General features: G+C 46.7%; 2 protein-coding genes across 2 annotated transcripts in view; both read right to left on the bottom strand.

Annotated features, from left to right (window-relative positions):
• Window positions 1-124, bottom strand: part of EDEM1 (ER degradation enhancing alpha-mannosidase like protein 1) — a 13,483-nt gene extending 13,359 nt beyond the window's left edge. Inside the window, exon 1 of the mRNA XM_027640328.1 lies at window positions 3-124. Within this exon, the coding sequence (XP_027496129.1) occupies window positions 3-124 (122 nt within the window). The remainder of the gene's footprint in view (window positions 1-2) is intronic.
• A 1,118-nt stretch (window positions 125-1,242) lies between these two features.
• ARL8B (ADP ribosylation factor like GTPase 8B) lies at window positions 1,243-17,688 on the bottom strand. The gene is made up of 7 exons (XM_027640196.1): window positions 17,489-17,688; window positions 9,028-9,108; window positions 8,369-8,442; window positions 7,856-7,949; window positions 7,187-7,254; window positions 6,888-6,958; window positions 1,243-6,105 (listed from the first exon to the last, which is right to left on the bottom strand). The coding sequence occupies exons 1-7, from the start codon at window positions 17,609-17,611 to the stop codon at window positions 6,056-6,058; spliced, it is 561 nt and encodes a 186-aa protein (XP_027495997.1). The 5' UTR covers window positions 17,612-17,688; the 3' UTR covers window positions 1,243-6,055.
• Between the last annotated feature and the right edge of the window lie 18 nt (window positions 17,689-17,706).

Genomic DNA, 17,706 nt, shown 5'->3' with positions numbered 1-17,706 from the left:
GCCCGGGGCAGGGCGGGCGGGGGTGCAGGCCCAGCCCGCGGGCCAGCGCGGGGAGCAGCGCCAGCAGCGCCTGCAGCCCGAGCCGCGCCAGCAGCAGCCCCAGCACCACCGACCGCCATCGCATGGCCGCCCGCGCATGGCGCAACGGCACCGCCCGCGCGCCGCCGCGGCCCCTTTAAGAGCGGAAGGGAAACGCGGGCGGTGAGCCGTGAAAGGCCCGCCCCGCCGCGCCGCTATTGGTGGAGACAGCGCGGAGGTGGGAGGGGCCGCCGGCGATTGGGCGAGAGGCGCGTCAATCAAGGGCGGTGCCGGGCGCGGTTAAAGGGGCGGGGCGGGTGCAGGGCTGTCGTGGCACGGCCCGGGTCGGCGGCGGCTCCGCCTGGGAGCGAGGGCAGGGCGGGGGCACGGCGGGGGCACAGGGCCGGCACGGCTGCCCCAGACAAGTGTCCCCAGACAAACACAACGTCCCAGACCCAAGTGCTGGGTCCCGAACCCCCCGGCGGCCCAGGCCGGGGCAGGGGGCTGGGAAGGCCCTGTGGGTGCAGTGGCTGGACACGAGGCCGATGGCCCCGGGCTGTCCTGGCCCTGGTGTGGCACAGCCCCCTGCCCCGGCACGGCTGAGGCACCTCCAGGGCTGGGCCCTCAGACAGGACACACACTGAGGGGCTGCAGCGTGTCCAGGGAGGGGCTGGAGCACCACTGAGGAAGCTGCTCTTGCAGCTCCTTTCCTCAATCCGTGGAATTCATGGATCTTTCAAAATGTTATTCACATCCATTATTGACTCTAAAAATCGAGGAAAACTACTCATCCTTGCCAAGTGTCCACACTCCAAGTTAATACACACAAGCAACTTACCAGTTTACTCCACTGAGACTCTTGTGAAAACCAACCTTATCTTTTAAGTCTCACACACCACAACTTTTATCTTTCTCTACTCACATATTTGCTTTGTTTGTTAAATGATAGTTCAGGAACTTCAACCCTGTGGGTCTTTTCAGAGAGAAACACAAACGAGACCAACAAATGCTTCCAGCACTTAAAGCAAAAATAATCAGAAATAGGAATTTCACAGACTGACCTCTCAAAGTTGCCCCCATGGAGCAGGAGGCTTATGGTCACTCTCTCAAGATGAAGTTATGCAGTTAAAGCCACCAAATGTTTCCCACAGTTAGATAACGAGGCTTCACATATATTTCTAATAAAAGCAGCTGTCCTACTACAGATGAATATGCAAAAAAAAATGGTTTTCAACAACACTTTATTGAAGCACTTCAAAATTATCACAATGATAGATGTTGCCTTTAACAGAATAAAACTTGTCATGTCGTAATTAAAAGGCACTAATCCTGGCACAAAGGTCTACTTACCCACCTTCCACTGTGAGGGAAATAAAAACATCAAGTATTTCACTTCTCCTTTTAAAGAGTATGTGCAAACCTGCTCTGAGTGCCATTCTGTGTTTGTCACTTGAGTGACATGCAAGAGAAAACCCCAATGTTTCACCAAGACACACTTTAACATCCAGCATCTGCAGCCCTAAAGCAACAGAGCCCTCACTGAAGGTTCATGATCTAGTGAGGCAAGTTCTGCACTCACTTTTGGGGAATAAAAGCCCTGAAGCACATGAGTGTCAGGCACTCACACATTACTTCTCCTTTAACACGACTGACTGCTTTGCTGGCCACGTCATCTTAGAAATCTAGATAAAATAACCTGATTTACACTCCCTTTTTGAATTCACACTCGAGTCAGGGTCAGTGCAAGGGCAGGGCAGTGGGGAGCAGTGCTGGGCATGCTGCTGGAGGAAGCACAAAGCAAACCATGACATGCCATTGCACAGCCACAGCAACGACAAAATGAAACCTCAGGAAAGCTAAAAGCTTGATAATCCAGCTAAGCCATACTTCAGGTTATTAGAGATCCCTGCACAACATTCCTCTAATAAACAGAGAGACTGTTTAAGGCATTTTCTTTGGCCTTTCTTCTAGCAGAAAGTGAAGATTATGCAGTTTGATATGTCAGCATCCCAAAAGGACCATCTTTCCAACCTGTTTCCATCAAGATGCAAAGAGAAAACATAAAGCAATGAAAAACTAGACTATTCCAGGGATCAGGAAACAGCTCCACCTTTGGGCATCATTCCTGTTGCCAAGTGGTGGGACTGAATTGCTCTGTGCAGCTGCTCAGACCCTCAGCTGTACTCGGTGATAAGAATTACCCTGCACTGTAATTGCACTTAGAGAAACCACCATCCACACAAAGCTGAGAGGACATGAACACTCCAAGGAAACCTTTCACACAGCCTGGAGCTGTGAGTGCAAACACAAACATTCCTAATCCAATCATTGCTGCTCCATGATCACTTGTACTGAATAAACCCAACACCAAGGACTGAGAGTTGATGGCTGGTATAAATCACCAGGACACCAGACAATGACAACACACCAGGGGCTCACAAAGGTAGGACTGCTGCCTAACTTCATGTATATTCACCACCAAAAGTTCTCTCTGGCTCAACATTTGCCTTTTCACAAGATGTGCATTTCTTATTATGCCAACAGCCAAGGCCTCCATCAGAGGAGAGTCTCAGGATTATGGCTACTGATGTTAAGTACAGTAGTTTATGTTATCAAAATTCATCCCCCCAAAAGCAACTTTTGTTAGGAGAATGGGACATTTAATCAGCCTTTTTTTACTGTCCAGACTCACTACAGAGCCCAAGACACGTAATCATCATGAGATCTGATGACTAGAACACAGCTCTAGCATCCAAACTCAGCAAACAGCACTGCTAATGCTCTGCACCTCTGCTAGAACACACAAGATTTGACCTTGGCCATAACTGTGCCAGACGAGGGAGCAGTTTTTCCAGTGCAAGGCTGAAGGTGCTGAGAACAGCCTCCCTTCCCTGGAAAGACTCACCACACTTCCTGTGTCAAAGGGAAGGCAGTTGGGGAGTTAATCAAGCCCTGAAACAGGACCAGTGCAATCCTCTGCGATCAAACAGCCACTCCGAGCTCTCCTTCCTGCCACGTGAGGAACCAAGGACATCTGGGAGAACAGTACAAGAATTCGCTGTGAAACCCAGGTGGGATTATTTTGTGAAGTAATTTTAGAGCACACACATCACAGGTGGCCCCTGTGGTTCTCCCTATTTACACACAGAAGTAGAAACTATTACTGAAATACCACTGAAATCAAGCAAAGGGCTGTTGGCCAGTTCATACCACAGCTGATTTACTGAAGTGACTGGTTCTGGTATCAGACCAACCAGGGTGAAAAGCTTAGTGCACTAATCCTGTTCTCAGATCTGTGTCTAGAGGCATTTTGCTTTGACTGTGAACTCCAGGGAGCTGGTTTTGCATGCAGGAAACTCCCAAAGAAACACACACATGTTCTTTTACCCAACAGTTCACCAGGCCTTCCCACCAGCCAAGTTACACCAAAGGATGCTAAAAGACCTGCTCTCAGTACTAAAAACTAACCTGTTACAGTTCAGCAAGTTTGGAAGCTTATGTGGAGGCAAGCCCTGAAACAAGACATCCAATTTGTTACCATTAATTGGAAGATGATGACATACAGTCCTATAAATTATCAGTGACCTAAGAGACATTAATGCAACAAAAGCCTTTGGGAAGAACAGTCAATGAAACTCCAGATTACAATCACAGCAAAGATTTTGTTCCAGACCTCAGTCAACAAAAGCCTCACTTCCCGCTGAGATAAGAATCTTTCTGCTTTAATTGGCAGTGAATGATCAGGCACTGCAAGATTTGACACTTGTGCTAGAAAAACAAAGGTTTTACTCTAGGCTTGACAAGAAAGAAACTTGCAGACACATGCATGTCTCTCCTGAAAACAGAGCTCCAGAAGGCTGCCCCTACTTCTGACCCCTCAGCTGCCCAGTGCTTTTTATAAACATAAAAGAGCACTGACTTCTGCTGAGACTGACTAGCTGAGCTTGCTCAGGTAAGCTGAGCAAACCCCAGGCCTCAAAGGTAGTTTTATGAGCATTGCACTGGAACAGTTGAGCCACAGAACCTAAATCAGCTCAGGTATTTACCAATCCTTCTTCCCCCGCTGTCATCTCTGGGAGAGGAGACACACATCCCATCATGTATTTCCATGAGTTTGGCCACATCAACTCAAGTCAGTCAGTTAAGTGTCAATACAACCCTCAAAACATAAGTTTATTGAATAAAGCTGAAGAGCAGTAAACCAACATATGCATCCACCTAAATAAAAAAATTCACGTATTTACAAAGTTCAGTAATTGTATAAGTTGTTCACATGCAGAGAGTAATGCACAGGTTAACAATTGGTAGTGTTTGGATGCCATAAACGCTGAAAGCAGTGAAGTATATAAACACCAAACACATCAAGTTTAGCTATAGGCCAGTTAACTAAACAGTGACCTGGTCCCCCACAAAGATTCACACATTCTAGTTTAGGTTCCTTATTTTAGGCACAAGCAAGTTTGCTAAATAAAGGTAACTGTAGCAGTTCCTGGTGGACTCGGGACTACAGTAGCAAGATAATTTACCCTCTCCTCTACAGCACCAGAGTATGAATTAATTGAAATCATGCTTCAGAGAACTGAAAGGGGACAAAAAGTTAAAATGCAACTTCAGACTGAACGCAGGCAGCTTGTAGTGTCTGTGCAACAGTGCCAGAGGTGGTACAGAACAGTAAGGCCATGGCAGTCTGCATTAAAACTGGCTTGTCACAGCTGACAGGGACTAAGCATGTTCCCAACCAAAGATTCCCACGGGATGCAAACCACATTGAGGTGAGGAATCACACACAGTGTGAGGCAACACAGGCAGGTGTACCATGGATCTGCACACACGAGTAAAGCTACGCTGACACTGCTGGGTGAACAAACCAGTCTTAACAAGTCTGTCCCTTTAAATAGGCTGAAGTCATTGAGAAAGTAAAGCTGCAAAAACATCGCGATCTTGAGTTTATACACACCTCCCTAAGCTGCAGGAGCTAGTCAAGAGACAGGATCATTGGCTCTCTTGTGCTTTGACACAGTAGAACGTTTCATCTGGCATCTTACAGGCTTTGCACATGGTTACATCGAAAAGCAGGCAGGTCTAGAGTTGTCACAATAGCCCAGGTATTCCATAGCACCAGGTGAAACTGTGCCCAGCCATTCCACGAGCAGGAGAGACACTAGACAATTACACAGATAGTGTGCTACGGGGCAACAACCGCCTGGATACAAGAACATCAGTAACTGGGGTCATGCAGCTGCTCACAATGCATGTTCTGGTTTCAGACAGAGACCACGAGTATCTGGAGAGAGAAGAATGTATTTGAACAAAGCCTGATGTTCCTAGCAATTTGTTTTCATGCTGGAATACTCCAATTTTCGAAGGTTTACAGAACAGTCCATTCCCATCCCCCACACAAATGTTAAACAGAAGCAACAGAACGATTTTAAAAGATGACTCTTTCCTAATTCATCATGAGAGTTTTCTTTTTCAAGTGACAGGATCTCAGCTGTAGATTAGTGATGCTGATCTATGCCTTGTGCTCCCCTCTGCAAACAGTTTCCATTTCTCTGCTTACATACACACATCACATGCATTTGTGAGATAAATCAGTATCCCACAACTCACGCTTAAATGTTTTCTAACTACTGTATGTGGCATCTTACAGAATCTTAATGCTGTCAAGCATCAGCATCTTCAAGCCACTAAACACTAGAAATAAAACACTTGCTGAAAATCATATAAAAACCTGGCCCTGAAAAACCAGAACAGAGTGTACCATCGTAGTTAACATGGTAGAGATATTTTTTTAAAAAGCCCCCCCCACAACCCTCCCACCACAGATGGTTGTAAAATAAATATTTGTGCTGACTTTATCATGACAACTCTAGTTGTTTTGTGACAGAATAGGAATACAAGTCTTCAGCAGTGCACATGAGAAATGAACCGTGAAAAGGCAGATTCTTGATACAGGATTTTTGGGTAGTATCTCATTATGGAGGGAAGTGGACAATTGAGATTATGGCCAACTGGTACTGGAGATTCCAGGAAGACTTCAGCTTCTTCTAGATTTTGAATGCTGAATAAGCCACTGAAGCGTGATATCTACAGAGGGAGAGAAGAGAGGTGTTCAAGTGTCTGTGTTTGTATAACTGGCATGGCTTTGGTACAGGAATATCCAAGCCCTTCTCTAGAGGATGGTCCAAGGCAGATCAACAGGATAATTTTTTGGAATGCTTGCTGTCTGTGCTTTGGATCCTGTAGCTGCCCAGCATCCTTCAAGTAACAAACAAAGTCACTGCTCCAGAAATCCTGGTTCCTCAGTCATCTACACCACTAGGAAAAGGACATCCCTTAATCTGATACTTCCCTATGGCTCCAATAATTTGCCTTTGAACTCCACAAGTTTTAAAGCATTTGCTGTCAGTGCCAGACAGATGCACTGTTTGGCTGCAGTGATTAGCAGATTCCACAGCACAAACAGCAGGGAAAGGTGATTCTTTCAAGGGAATGACTTGAGGAAAAACTTGCTGCAAGTACTTGCCATCCTCCCCAAGTGAGAAAGAGGTGAGAGCACCTGATAAAGTATAAAATCATTTAGGCCAAGCTGATGGTGAGACTGGTCAGCTATTTCCTGCAACCTAACCAAAGAAAGGAGCACATTTCACAGGGACTGACATATGTTTCAGTAACTACAACCCTACAGCTTTAATACCAGTCAAGCTTCCTCACTGCCATCAGGAGTTATGCTGAATTTACCCACTGCACTCACATATTTGATTCTCTGATTTCCTGAAGTCAGGAAACATGTGTTTCAGAAGTTGCAGCCCCCCAGCCCATCCTCTGACAGCTCTTCATAAAGTTCAGCATTTTGGGTTAATAGTTACCTATATTATCTTTCTCTTTGCAAGAAATTGAGTAGCAGCAGATTTCTCTGTCCTGAATAGCAGCGAGGTTCCTAGGAAAGAGAGAACATTTCAGCATGAATTTCTCTTAGACAGGGACTCTTACTGAGAACCTAAATGCTCCCCTTCACCTTCTCCACATAACTTGTTTCTGTACAATGTTGTTACCTCCTGTTGCTTGGTTTTCTGCTTTTACACGTAAGCTTCCTGATTTAATAACAACCTTATGTACATGAAATTACTGAGTTAAAAAAATGTTTCTTAGGAAGGGTTAGACTTACATCTTTTCAATTAGCTGTTTCTCATCCAAAGCATTAGGAAGGTCTCTCTTATTTCCAAGTACTAGAACCTGAAATCCAGAGAAGGAAATGGTTGCAGCTTTGCATCAAAAAAACAACAAAAACACAAAACCCCTGAACTCCACTTTAAAGGAGCCTCCTCACAAACAGTCTGCACTTGCCTATTAAATCTAATGGAATGAGATATTCACTATTAAACCAGATCAAAAAGGCAGCCTGGCCTAGTCACAGGGAAAGTGGAGGTCCAAATAAATTGTTCTGTGTAAAGAGCAAGCACAGAAACACATCAGCTGACAAAACTGAGAACAATCCCAGTAGATTTTCATGTGAGATTCCCCAAACTTAATTTACACTTCTGTATTACACTCTGGTTAACCTTTAGACAAGAGCACCAACTCATACTGTGGAAACCTCTAAACTACTGCTTTAATTTTATTTCTTTTTTTTTTGCGGGCACTGAACAAAATAAGATCACTGAAAGATGGACTGAGGTCAACAGTTAGAGTTAAGGCACTGGGGGCAGGTGTTGTTCATGCCTACACTGACCAGTAAGGTCAGGCCTTACAATTAAGGGTTCAAGGCAGACTTCAGAGTTGCTCAAGTTATGACATTCCTCAAGCATTTAATACTGTTTAAGGTGATATTACTTACAGGGATTCCTTGTAACTGTGGCTTATCTAGAAGGTTGTGCAGCTCATTTCGAGAGGCTTCTATTTTTTCACGATCTGCAGCATCTACCATGTAGCTTTAGAGAGAATTTCAGGTTAGGTCAGTGAGACTGAGCTCCCTCAGAAAAATCAGTCTTTCCTTTACACTGTCAGGTTTGAGCACATTCAACAGGGCTTTAAACACAGCCAAGGCTTCTGAGCAAAGAATGTGGTTCTTTAAAAGAAAAAATTCTCTAAGACCAGAGTAGAAGGAATATGCTTTGAGTTAGACAGCACTGCCACCCAGTTCAGACAGGAAGGAGTTAGTACTCCAGATCAGAAAGATAAAAGAACAACCCATCCCGAGCCCTGAACTCAGGGGTAAAACAGGTCAATCTGGCTGTAGTACAGTCTCAGAATTACAAGGAGAACTAGGGAGTGAGGCATGCTCTGTTAGGAGGCTCACAGAGAAGAGCAGCACACTGGAGGTGAGTAGGAGCTGAGGGAAGGCACTTACACAATAGCATTAACTCCTCTGCAGTATCGCTCCCACATGCTCCGGAACCGCGGCTGCCCTCCTATATCCCAGATCTTGAGGCGAGGGAAAAAGACAATTTAGCCATGCACTATTTTAAATGTGTCAGGCACAGATAAGACAAGAAATCAAAACACAGTTTCTCCTTTCTCCTTAACCAGCTGCTGGACCCCTCCCATGTTAAACCAGAACTAATCCCTTGTACAGCTGCTCAGATCTCACAGCCCACAGCAGGGGATGCAAGCTAGAGCACCTTGCAGCAGCTGCAGGAACACACCTGAGGACTGAGGTTACACACTGAGGTACACGGGAAACTGTGATACGTTGACTTAAAACTCTGCGTTTGATGGAAGCAATCCTGATGAGTAGAAAAGCAGCATCTCTGGGCCCTAAACACTCAGATTAAAGCCAGACAGCCTTATCACAAGATTGCTTTAACTAGTCCATGAACCTGGAAATCACACACAGATTCTCATTTAAGAAACTCCATAAATAAACATAAATGTCTTCTTAAGCTACTTGACAGATTTAGCTGAGCCTCTTCAGTTTTCTATATTTGTCCCAAGGCTGGAAGCAAAACAGAGCAAGCATGTACATTTTAAACTAGAAGCTGAAGACAACAGTCAACAAAGGCAACATACCTTTATTGTAACATTACCCTTTGTAACTTTCCTCATGTTGAAGCCCACGGTAGGAATCATATCTTCACTGAACTGACCCGACTGGAAAAAAAAGAAAGTTAAATTTAATGCTTATCTGACACAGCTGGTTTACATAGTAAAATATCACAAGCTTTTTCTAACCATTTGCCTTCCAAATGAAGGCTTCACAGCCAAGAAGTCCTAAATAATATATCCATGTGTATTGAAGTCAGTCAAGTAATTTCTTACAAGCACTGAAATAATTGTTCAAGCCTTGAGGCAGTCAGGGTGCAAAGTTACCTGGGAGAAGTGCTTTGCACAGCTTAACAGATGGACAGCCAGGACAAGGACAGGAAAAAAACCATTCACCTACTTCTGCTGGAGCCAACTCAGGATCTCCCAGTTACCTGGGAGCTAGAAATATCCAGAAGCTCTCCCTCTGATGCAAGCTACTCTATAGACAGCATTCACAGCAATAAATCACCCACTGGAGGAAGCCTCCAACCCACAGGTACGGGGTAACTCCCTGAGGAGTGTTAGAAGGCTGCAAAGTGGAAGGACCTGCCGGGTGAGCTTCCTGGCAGGCTGCAGTGTCCAGCTTGTTCAGCACTGGGAAAGGCAATGAAATGCAGCTGGACAGTATTTGAGCCTGCTTCCACCACACATTCAGCATCACTGCAAGCTCTGGCAGAACTGCTGCAAACAGCAGTGCATTAGAGAGGTTCCCCAGTGGCAGATGTTTTACTGTCTGTTACCCTTTTATCTGTAGCAGCTGGAGAGCCAAATTCCCAAGTTCCCAGCGATCTCCCGCAGCCAACCCAGGAGCCATAACAAGTGTTATCAACAGCAGATTTCTGCCCTGCTCCCTCGGCTGTTTGGCACAAGGTGAATCACCACAGTGGCCATTATGAAGCTCACTACATCCATTATGTGTAATAGAACCAGACAGTCAACGAGATTTGAGAAAATTAAGGTCGATCCAAAAGCATTCAGTTGTTTAATTAGGGTGTGATAGCACAGCAAAGTCTGCATCTCTCCCTGATGTTGCAGAGAGAGGCCACCCCGGGTTTAAAGCCCTTTGGGATCTCTGGAGCAAACATCACACACCCCAGTTAGGGCCCAACTGGAAGTACCAACTAAGTGTGACCAGGTGGCCAAGAAGGCCAGTAGCTCCTGGTTTGTATCAGGAGCAGGGTGGCCAGCAGGACCAGGGCTGCACAGAGGAGTTTGGATCAGGCTCCTGCAGCACTGCTCCTGAACACACTCTAACCTTTCTAACTCAGCAAGGTGCCCGGCTGGATGCCTGTCCATCAGCTCCCCATTCCCAAAATCCCCGTGTCCGAGCTGTCCATTCCATCACGTGCAGCTCAGCAGCTGGTGGTTGGCTGTGCTTCCACAGCTGATGCAGCTCAGTTTGGCTCCTGGAGCCAGTGTTGCCTCTGGAGGGTCACTTGCCAGGTTGCTCAAGCACCACTGCATTCCTGCCTCCACATTCCTGCCTCCACAGTCACACCCCACACCCACAACTCTTCTCCAAGCTCTCCCAAGCTCTCCCTGAACCTCCATCTCTGTGCTACTGCACATTACCCCATATGCTGCCAGCTATTCCCACTCAGATACTTCCAGATCCTTCACTCGAGAGCTGTTCCTATCAATAGGAACTCCAGGATCTCCCAGACTGTGTTCCCTCTGCTGTGTTGTATTTCCAGCAGATATCTGGGAAGCTGAAGTGTCCTATGGCAACAAGGCCTAGTGATTGTGAGACTTCTCCCAGCTGCTTAAGGAGTATTTTGGTGCCTCTTCTTCCTGGGTTGGGTGGTTTAGAACAGATTCCCACCAGGACATCTGCCTTGCTGGCCTTCTCCCCGATTCTTACCCATAAACAACCTTATCATGACCATCAACAAGCTCTACACAGTGCAAACACTCCTGACCCACAAGCCTATCCCAAAGCCTCTCCTTTCCTGCCCATCCCTCTGCAGGGTTTACAGCCCTCCACTGCCATCCCACTAATTACAGCATGTTCAGTATCAAGTTCTCTCACTGCTCTTTTAGGATACAAATTCCTTCAGAGTGGATCAGCACCTCATTTACCACGTATTTAATGTAATATTGCAGAAATTACTGTGACCCACCACAAGAAAGCTTTTACAGAATCTTCTGGAAAGCTGCTGCACCTTATATTCCTTCCCAAGTATTCCCTACCCACGCTTCACATCCCAAAACTTGTTCTGACTTGCTTAAAACCTCCACTGCAGAGTCCTCAGTTATACTTGAGTTTCAGTGTCTGTTCTCTGCTTTGCAGAGGGACAATCCAGCACTGCCATGAGCACACTGATCAACTCGGCTCTTCATTTGGAAGGCCTCCCTCTCATGGGTGGGTGTTCCTCTGCTCACAGGCACTGCACCCAAAGAAAGCTACTGGCAGTCACCTTCTCTTTTCAGACAGGTCAAAAATTGGTTAAAATGATTATAGAGGATTTAGCAAGCAGGCAGTGATCTCCTTTGATGGATTCTGCTACTGCATTCAGCTGCCTTGGCCCAGAAACAGTTCTCTAAACCCAGAATTTAGGGAGCTTTTGTTTACTACCTCTACAGAAGAAAAAAGCCAGGAATTCAGCTGCAACTTAGAGTATTCATATGCAAAAAACTACTCACACAGCAAAACCAAAGGAATATGCCTTTACTGGAAGGCAGTTCTGTTTGAATCACTTCCCTCCAGGAGCAGTTACTCAGCCCTATCACCGTGTGCTCACAATATGATGCTTGCTCCTTCTAAAACAGGCACCAGCTTTAAAACACGTTTGATATGCACAGCAGTGCTTTCAGTTCCTGATCACAAAGCCTTTGGCTGCTGTCACACACAGCAGCACTGCCCAAGAGTGGTGCTGACAAACCCAGAGGTGCCTTGTTTTCAGCACTTGTGCCTGTCCCACCAGGCAGACACTGCACTCCCTGCAGGGCTCCTGGCAGAGCAGCCCTGTGTCCCACCAGTGATTATGAATGAAGCTCAAGCTCCGAGGTCACACGGCCCATACAGAGCTAACACAAACTGAAGGTCACCAAACAAACTTAAATCCAGCCCCTGTGTGGGAGATAAGGAACAGGAAGACTAAACAGACTGAATTTCAGAGGCCTCATGCAGAAGGAACCCATGGGACTGATCCTTGAGCCTCCTGGTTTAAGAGATGCTCCCTTTTGGATACTCAAAGCTCCTGGAGAACCCAAACATGATTTTAGTGCAACATGAACCCATTTATGTGGATGAGTACTTCTGTTGGATAAGGATTATTCAGAGCAGTAAAACTGCTTCCAGACTGAACTAAGTCCCTGCACTGTACTCCATAAATCAGTTTGGGTTCAGCTCACCTTGTATCCAGTACCAGCACTAATCCCCACAGACACCACAGCAGTATCAGCTACAGGGACAGTTCATTTCCCAGAGGAAAACTTGGGACAAGAGTTTAACTTGCCATCACCTGACATTCCAGCAGCGTAAAAGGGATGCAAGTTTAGTCTTTTTTGATACTTTGTTAATATTATGACATGTTGCTTACTAAACCTACTATTTCCAGTTGTCTTGAGTCAAAAAACCCAAAACAAACAAAACCACGCTCTGGCTACTTCATCTGCCTCCCTCAAATTCCAGGGAGCTACAGAATGATAGAGTAGTTTGAGTTGGAAGGAACCTTTAAAACTGTCCTCTTCCACTCCCTGCCATGGGCAGGGACACCTTCCACTAGACCAGGATGCTCCAAGCCCTGTCCAGCCTGGCCTTGTCACCCAGACTGTCAGCACCAAGCCCCCTAAGCAGCTTGATTTTGATTCCACAGCCTGCACAGGGACACTCTTTCTATCATCAGAAAAGGTCAGGGCACCCTTTAGTTTGCATCTCATAAAGCTGATGTGATTCATGACTGTTATAGGACCAATTTCTTCACACAGGCCTTGTTACTACACAGTAGAGATTGTTCTGTCTTTACTCATATTACTTTTCATCCAGCTAGAAGAGATCACAAACAAGCTTAACCAACTAGTAGATAACATCAGTGGAGTATGGATTCCAGCCAGGACACTCCCAATCCACCTGAACCAGCATATTACATTAAACCCTGCTGTTCATCCCTAAATTTCTCTTTTTTTCACACTAAGAAAAAAACGCCACATCTCTCAGAAATCTCCTCTTTAAAAAATAATTTTAAAAACAGTGTAATTTTAGCATATCAAGCTACCCCTACACTAAGCCTCCTCTGCAACACTCATAGCCTCCACCAAGCAGTGCATCATAGATGGACAAATCAACTGTCTGTAGTCCAGTTTCCTTCTGGAAATACTTCAGTGTTTCAGTTACTTGTGACCAGTTCAGAAGCCTGACCTCTAGTTTAGAAGCTTCAATCCCTGTGATCTCACAGTCCCTTGAAAGGCTTCACAACAGCACCTCCATGAATGATTGCTGCAGAAAGCAAAACAACAGTACGTGACAAGAAAAGGCATTTTTATTTCCCCAACCCTATTCCATGGAATATTTAAAAGGTCATGGACCACTTATCATGTAACTACCACAAAAAAGGCATATTTCTCTCTAGAAGTCATTCATGTGAGAGCTCATTTCATGCCTCTGACAGTCCCTAAAGCATCTTTATCAAGGTGTTACTACTTAGAGCTCTTCCATTTCTTACAGAATGCTCTGCTGGAACCCAGGACCACAACAGGAAAAGCAGATTCCAATTTCAGTCACCTGTTTCAGCCCACCTGGGGGTACAGCAAGCAGGACCTCAAAGACAGAGCATGAGTCACCTCCTGATAGCTTTATTAGCTAATGAAGTCATGCAATGCATTTCAAGAGACTTCTGCCATTAAGAAACACAACACTTCAAAGTGTATCACCCTTCTCTCCTAGCTACTCTGTGTATGAAGTGACAACACGTGGGATTTATGGCCTACCTGACTGTTCCAGAAGGCACTAAAACAGCAGTGGAATTCTCTAGAACAACCTTTTTCCACACTTTGCCAATGAGGGTTCTCTAAGTCAAAGTTACTTATAATACTCATGAGGCCAGAGGAAGTCACAGCTCCCAGCTGGCCAAAGGAACCTTTTGTTGAGAGGTGCTTCTGGAATTGCCTCTCTCTAGAAACCAAGGCCTCATTCCAAGGTGTGTTGGATATTCCAAAGTTAAAAAAACAAACCACACTAATTCAGGCTCTGACACAAATCCTACAAAGGGACCTTATTCACCCTGTCACCACAACCAGGCTGACTTTAGCTCTTAAGCCTAACAACTGTATGGGAGGATCAGACCAACGAGCTTCAGTCTTCCTGTGCCAAACACCTGGATCGAGGATCAATCCACCAGGCTTCAAGGAAAACTTCTAAAAAAAAGCCAGGAGATGCCACTCTTCCATGAAATACCCCTTTGAAAGGGAACAAGTGCCCCATTCTCCAGCAGCACATGCTGCCCAGGCTGGGAGCAGAGTCAGTTTACTTGAGTCATGTTTCAGTTGCGTCACGGCCGAGGAGGAGCTGGGGCCCCTCCGTGCCTCCCCACACCAGCATGGCCAGCACTCCCAGCTCCACAGCCAGGCTGCAGAAAGGCTGGAACACCCACGAGCTGCAGACATGCAAACAGCACCAGATACTGCAGCCTCTGTAAATAATGGGCATTTCCAGCGCTCGGATGAGGAGCCGACAATTCCAGAGGCGATCCCGGGATGACAGGCAGTTTCTCCAAATAAGAGCCACAGGCCTTCCACATTAGGGAAATTAGGACCAGGAAGAAATGATATCCTCCCTTGTGAGCAAGTTTACTCACGCACATGGAAAACTTAGGCTTAATATCTAATTAGAGACAGTGACTAATGTGGAGCCTCAGCAAAGCAGAAGCTGCATTAGCCACATCCAGCTATAACGAGATTGCACTGCTAAGGCTGAGTTTTAAACCTTCCTGTCAAACTGATCCCAGAAGGGTTTGGGTTGGAAGGGACCTTCAAGCCCATCTAGTTCAGGCCCCCTGCCATGGGCAGAGGCACCTTCACTAAGCTCCACCCTGGCCCTGGACACTTCCAGGGATGGGGCAGCCACAGCTTCTCTGGGCAACCTGTGCCAGGGCCTCACCACCTTCACAGGGAAGGATTTATCCTTAATATCTAATCCATCTTCCCCATCTCTCAGTTCAAAGCCATTCCCCCCCTCGTCCTATCACTCCACGCCCTTGTTTGGTCTGATTACAAACCAAGTGCTTGTTTACACTGAAGGAATAAATATGGTCCAAACCCAGTACCAATCTAGAAGATTATTCTAGAACTGGACTGTCTGCCTCTCATGCAGCAGTCAGGCCTCCCACTTCAGCAGCAGTCAGGCCTTGCATCAAGCTTCCTTGGTTGAGTTTCCCTCTAGTTCCATATGCCTCACTTGATGGGCAGAGATTACATTAGAGATTTATATTGGATTAAACTCACTATTGTTGAGACTGGTAACAGCCCTATTAGACAGAACACAACCTACTAAGCCATACCAAGTTCCTGATGTGCAATCCAGCTTTTAGAGGTATCCTACAGGACGTCTTGCTGTGTCATTCCTTTCATTTTAGTTTTAAGGAATCCCAACAGCCTCATCCATCCAGACCATTAACAGGCCTGCAGAGAGCAGTTATTCTTTTCGCGCGCTCGTTCCCAAACGCAGCCTTTGAACAAAAGTCAGTCAGGGAAGCAACCACCAAGTTATCTCTGCATGCCATGGGCAGCAGTACTTCTCTAAAAAGCAATATTGCACTGATGACTGAAGCTTATGCTATTATTTTTTTTTTTAATCAGTAATAAAACCCTGAGCAAGTCCCCTCTCTCTGTTTTTTGTAAAGAGTTCATAGATGTCCTAATTAAAAGCTTCAGAAATGCAAGTTGCTGCTTCCAAACCAAGCCAGCCAACGAGGCTGTGTCAGCACACACAACAGCTTCCCTATTTCACTGGGTTTTGCAAGGCTCTTTGAATGACAGTCAGATAAATGTCTGGGTGTGATCCTAACACATGGTTGAAACCTTGCAAAATTCAACCCCCGGCAAAGGAAGCTGGAAACTGATGTCAGCTTTACTTCGGAAAACTTCTACCACTTGAGACAACTTGGATGGACTAAACTGATGTGCAGCACTGCTGCAATTCTGAACTGCTCCACATATCTGCATAGCTTCACAGGTAACTCCCTGAACACGTGCTGCTGGCACTACAGAGAGGCAAAGCAGTTCTTTGTCAAGTACCATCACCATGAGGACTCCAGCAGACAAAAAACCTGCAGGGTAACCTCAGAGCCCCAAGCCACAGGAACACTCCAAGCAGTATCAGCTCAGCAGCCAAAGACCGAGGTTGTTCAACAATTTCAGAGCTCCATGTTTAGAAATCCAAGCCCAGAAGCAGTGGCAGTGTGTGAAAGAACAGGCTTCTGGCACTCTTGGGTTAGTTCAGCAACTTTCACATAAAAACTAGTCAGAGAAAAGTGACCTTTGATGGGGGCAGACCCATTTCCCATGATTATCAAGGAGCCCACTGAGTGCTCACACCTGAGCTACACAAGGCCTTGGTTACGTTTTGCCAGGGTATCCATCAGTGTACAAGGATGAATTTCTTCAAGAGAATAGAAGTCCTTTTCCTATTCAGCAACTCACTCACTTGACATTGAAGTAAATACATTCATACAAATATTCCATAGTGTTATGGAGACAGCCACAAAAAACCCCGAAAGACAAGCTGAAGGTCTGCTCCCTGTAAGGCTGGAAACATCAGCTCTCATTCCTGGGGCTCTGGACTCAGATCCCTCATGCTCCCTGCAAACCCAAAAGGCACCCCAGCTTCCCATTCCAGTCTCCCTACAAGGGCTCCCAAACTTGTCTCCTGGAATGTTTTCCATCACATATATCCACAGAGCAGCACACTGGTGGAGCCAACTAAGCCATTTAGGTAAATCTACTCTTTATCTCATTCAACAATGGAAAGCTTCGTGTAGGAGGAGTTCCACACCCTTCCTTCACTTGCTCCAGGCACACCACCAGATCAGCAGGCCCCAGTGCAGCACTTTGCTGCTCTCAGGTTTGTTAGCTGTACTTCTGAAGCAAGCTGTACCTTGAGAGAAAGGAGATTATTTGATACAGGCTACAGCAATCAGGATAAGCAAACAACTGAGAGGAGAACCGTGAGTGGGTGACACCTCAAACCATTCAGGACACTGACACGGTCGAAGGGATGAAGCAGCTGAGGACACACAATGTTATCTCCACATTCGCTGAGCCCAGCCACACCGACACAGGGCTGCAGGGCCGTGCCCTGGGGTGGGATCAGTGTCCCATCAGCACGCGAAGGTTCCCGGAGGCACAGCGGCTGCCGGGGCTCCCACCCCACCCCGCGGGGCACACCCGCTGCCCCCCGCTCCATCCCGGGGCTCCGGGCCGGGCTCAGCCCCTCCCGCCGCCCGCTCACCGCGATGACGTTCACGAAGGTGGTCTTGCCCGAGTACTGCAGCCCCACCAGCGTCAGCTCCATCTCCTCCTTCCAGAAGAGGGAGCGGAACCAGTCCAGCAGCCGGGACAGCAGCGCCAGCATCGTGGCGGCGGGCGGGCGGGCCGGGGGCGCTGCGGGCCGGGCCGGGGCGCTGCGGGCTGGGCCGGGCGCTGGCTGCGGCGGGCGGGGGGTGGGGT

This window comes from Corapipo altera, unplaced genomic scaffold (assembly GCF_003945725.1).
Source record: "Corapipo altera isolate COAL_440 unplaced genomic scaffold, ASM394572v1 55, whole genome shotgun sequence".
In the NCBI taxonomy this organism is placed as follows: Eukaryota; Metazoa; Chordata; class Aves; order Passeriformes; family Pipridae; genus Corapipo; species Corapipo altera.
This window is presented reverse-complemented; position numbering and strand designations above follow the sequence as displayed.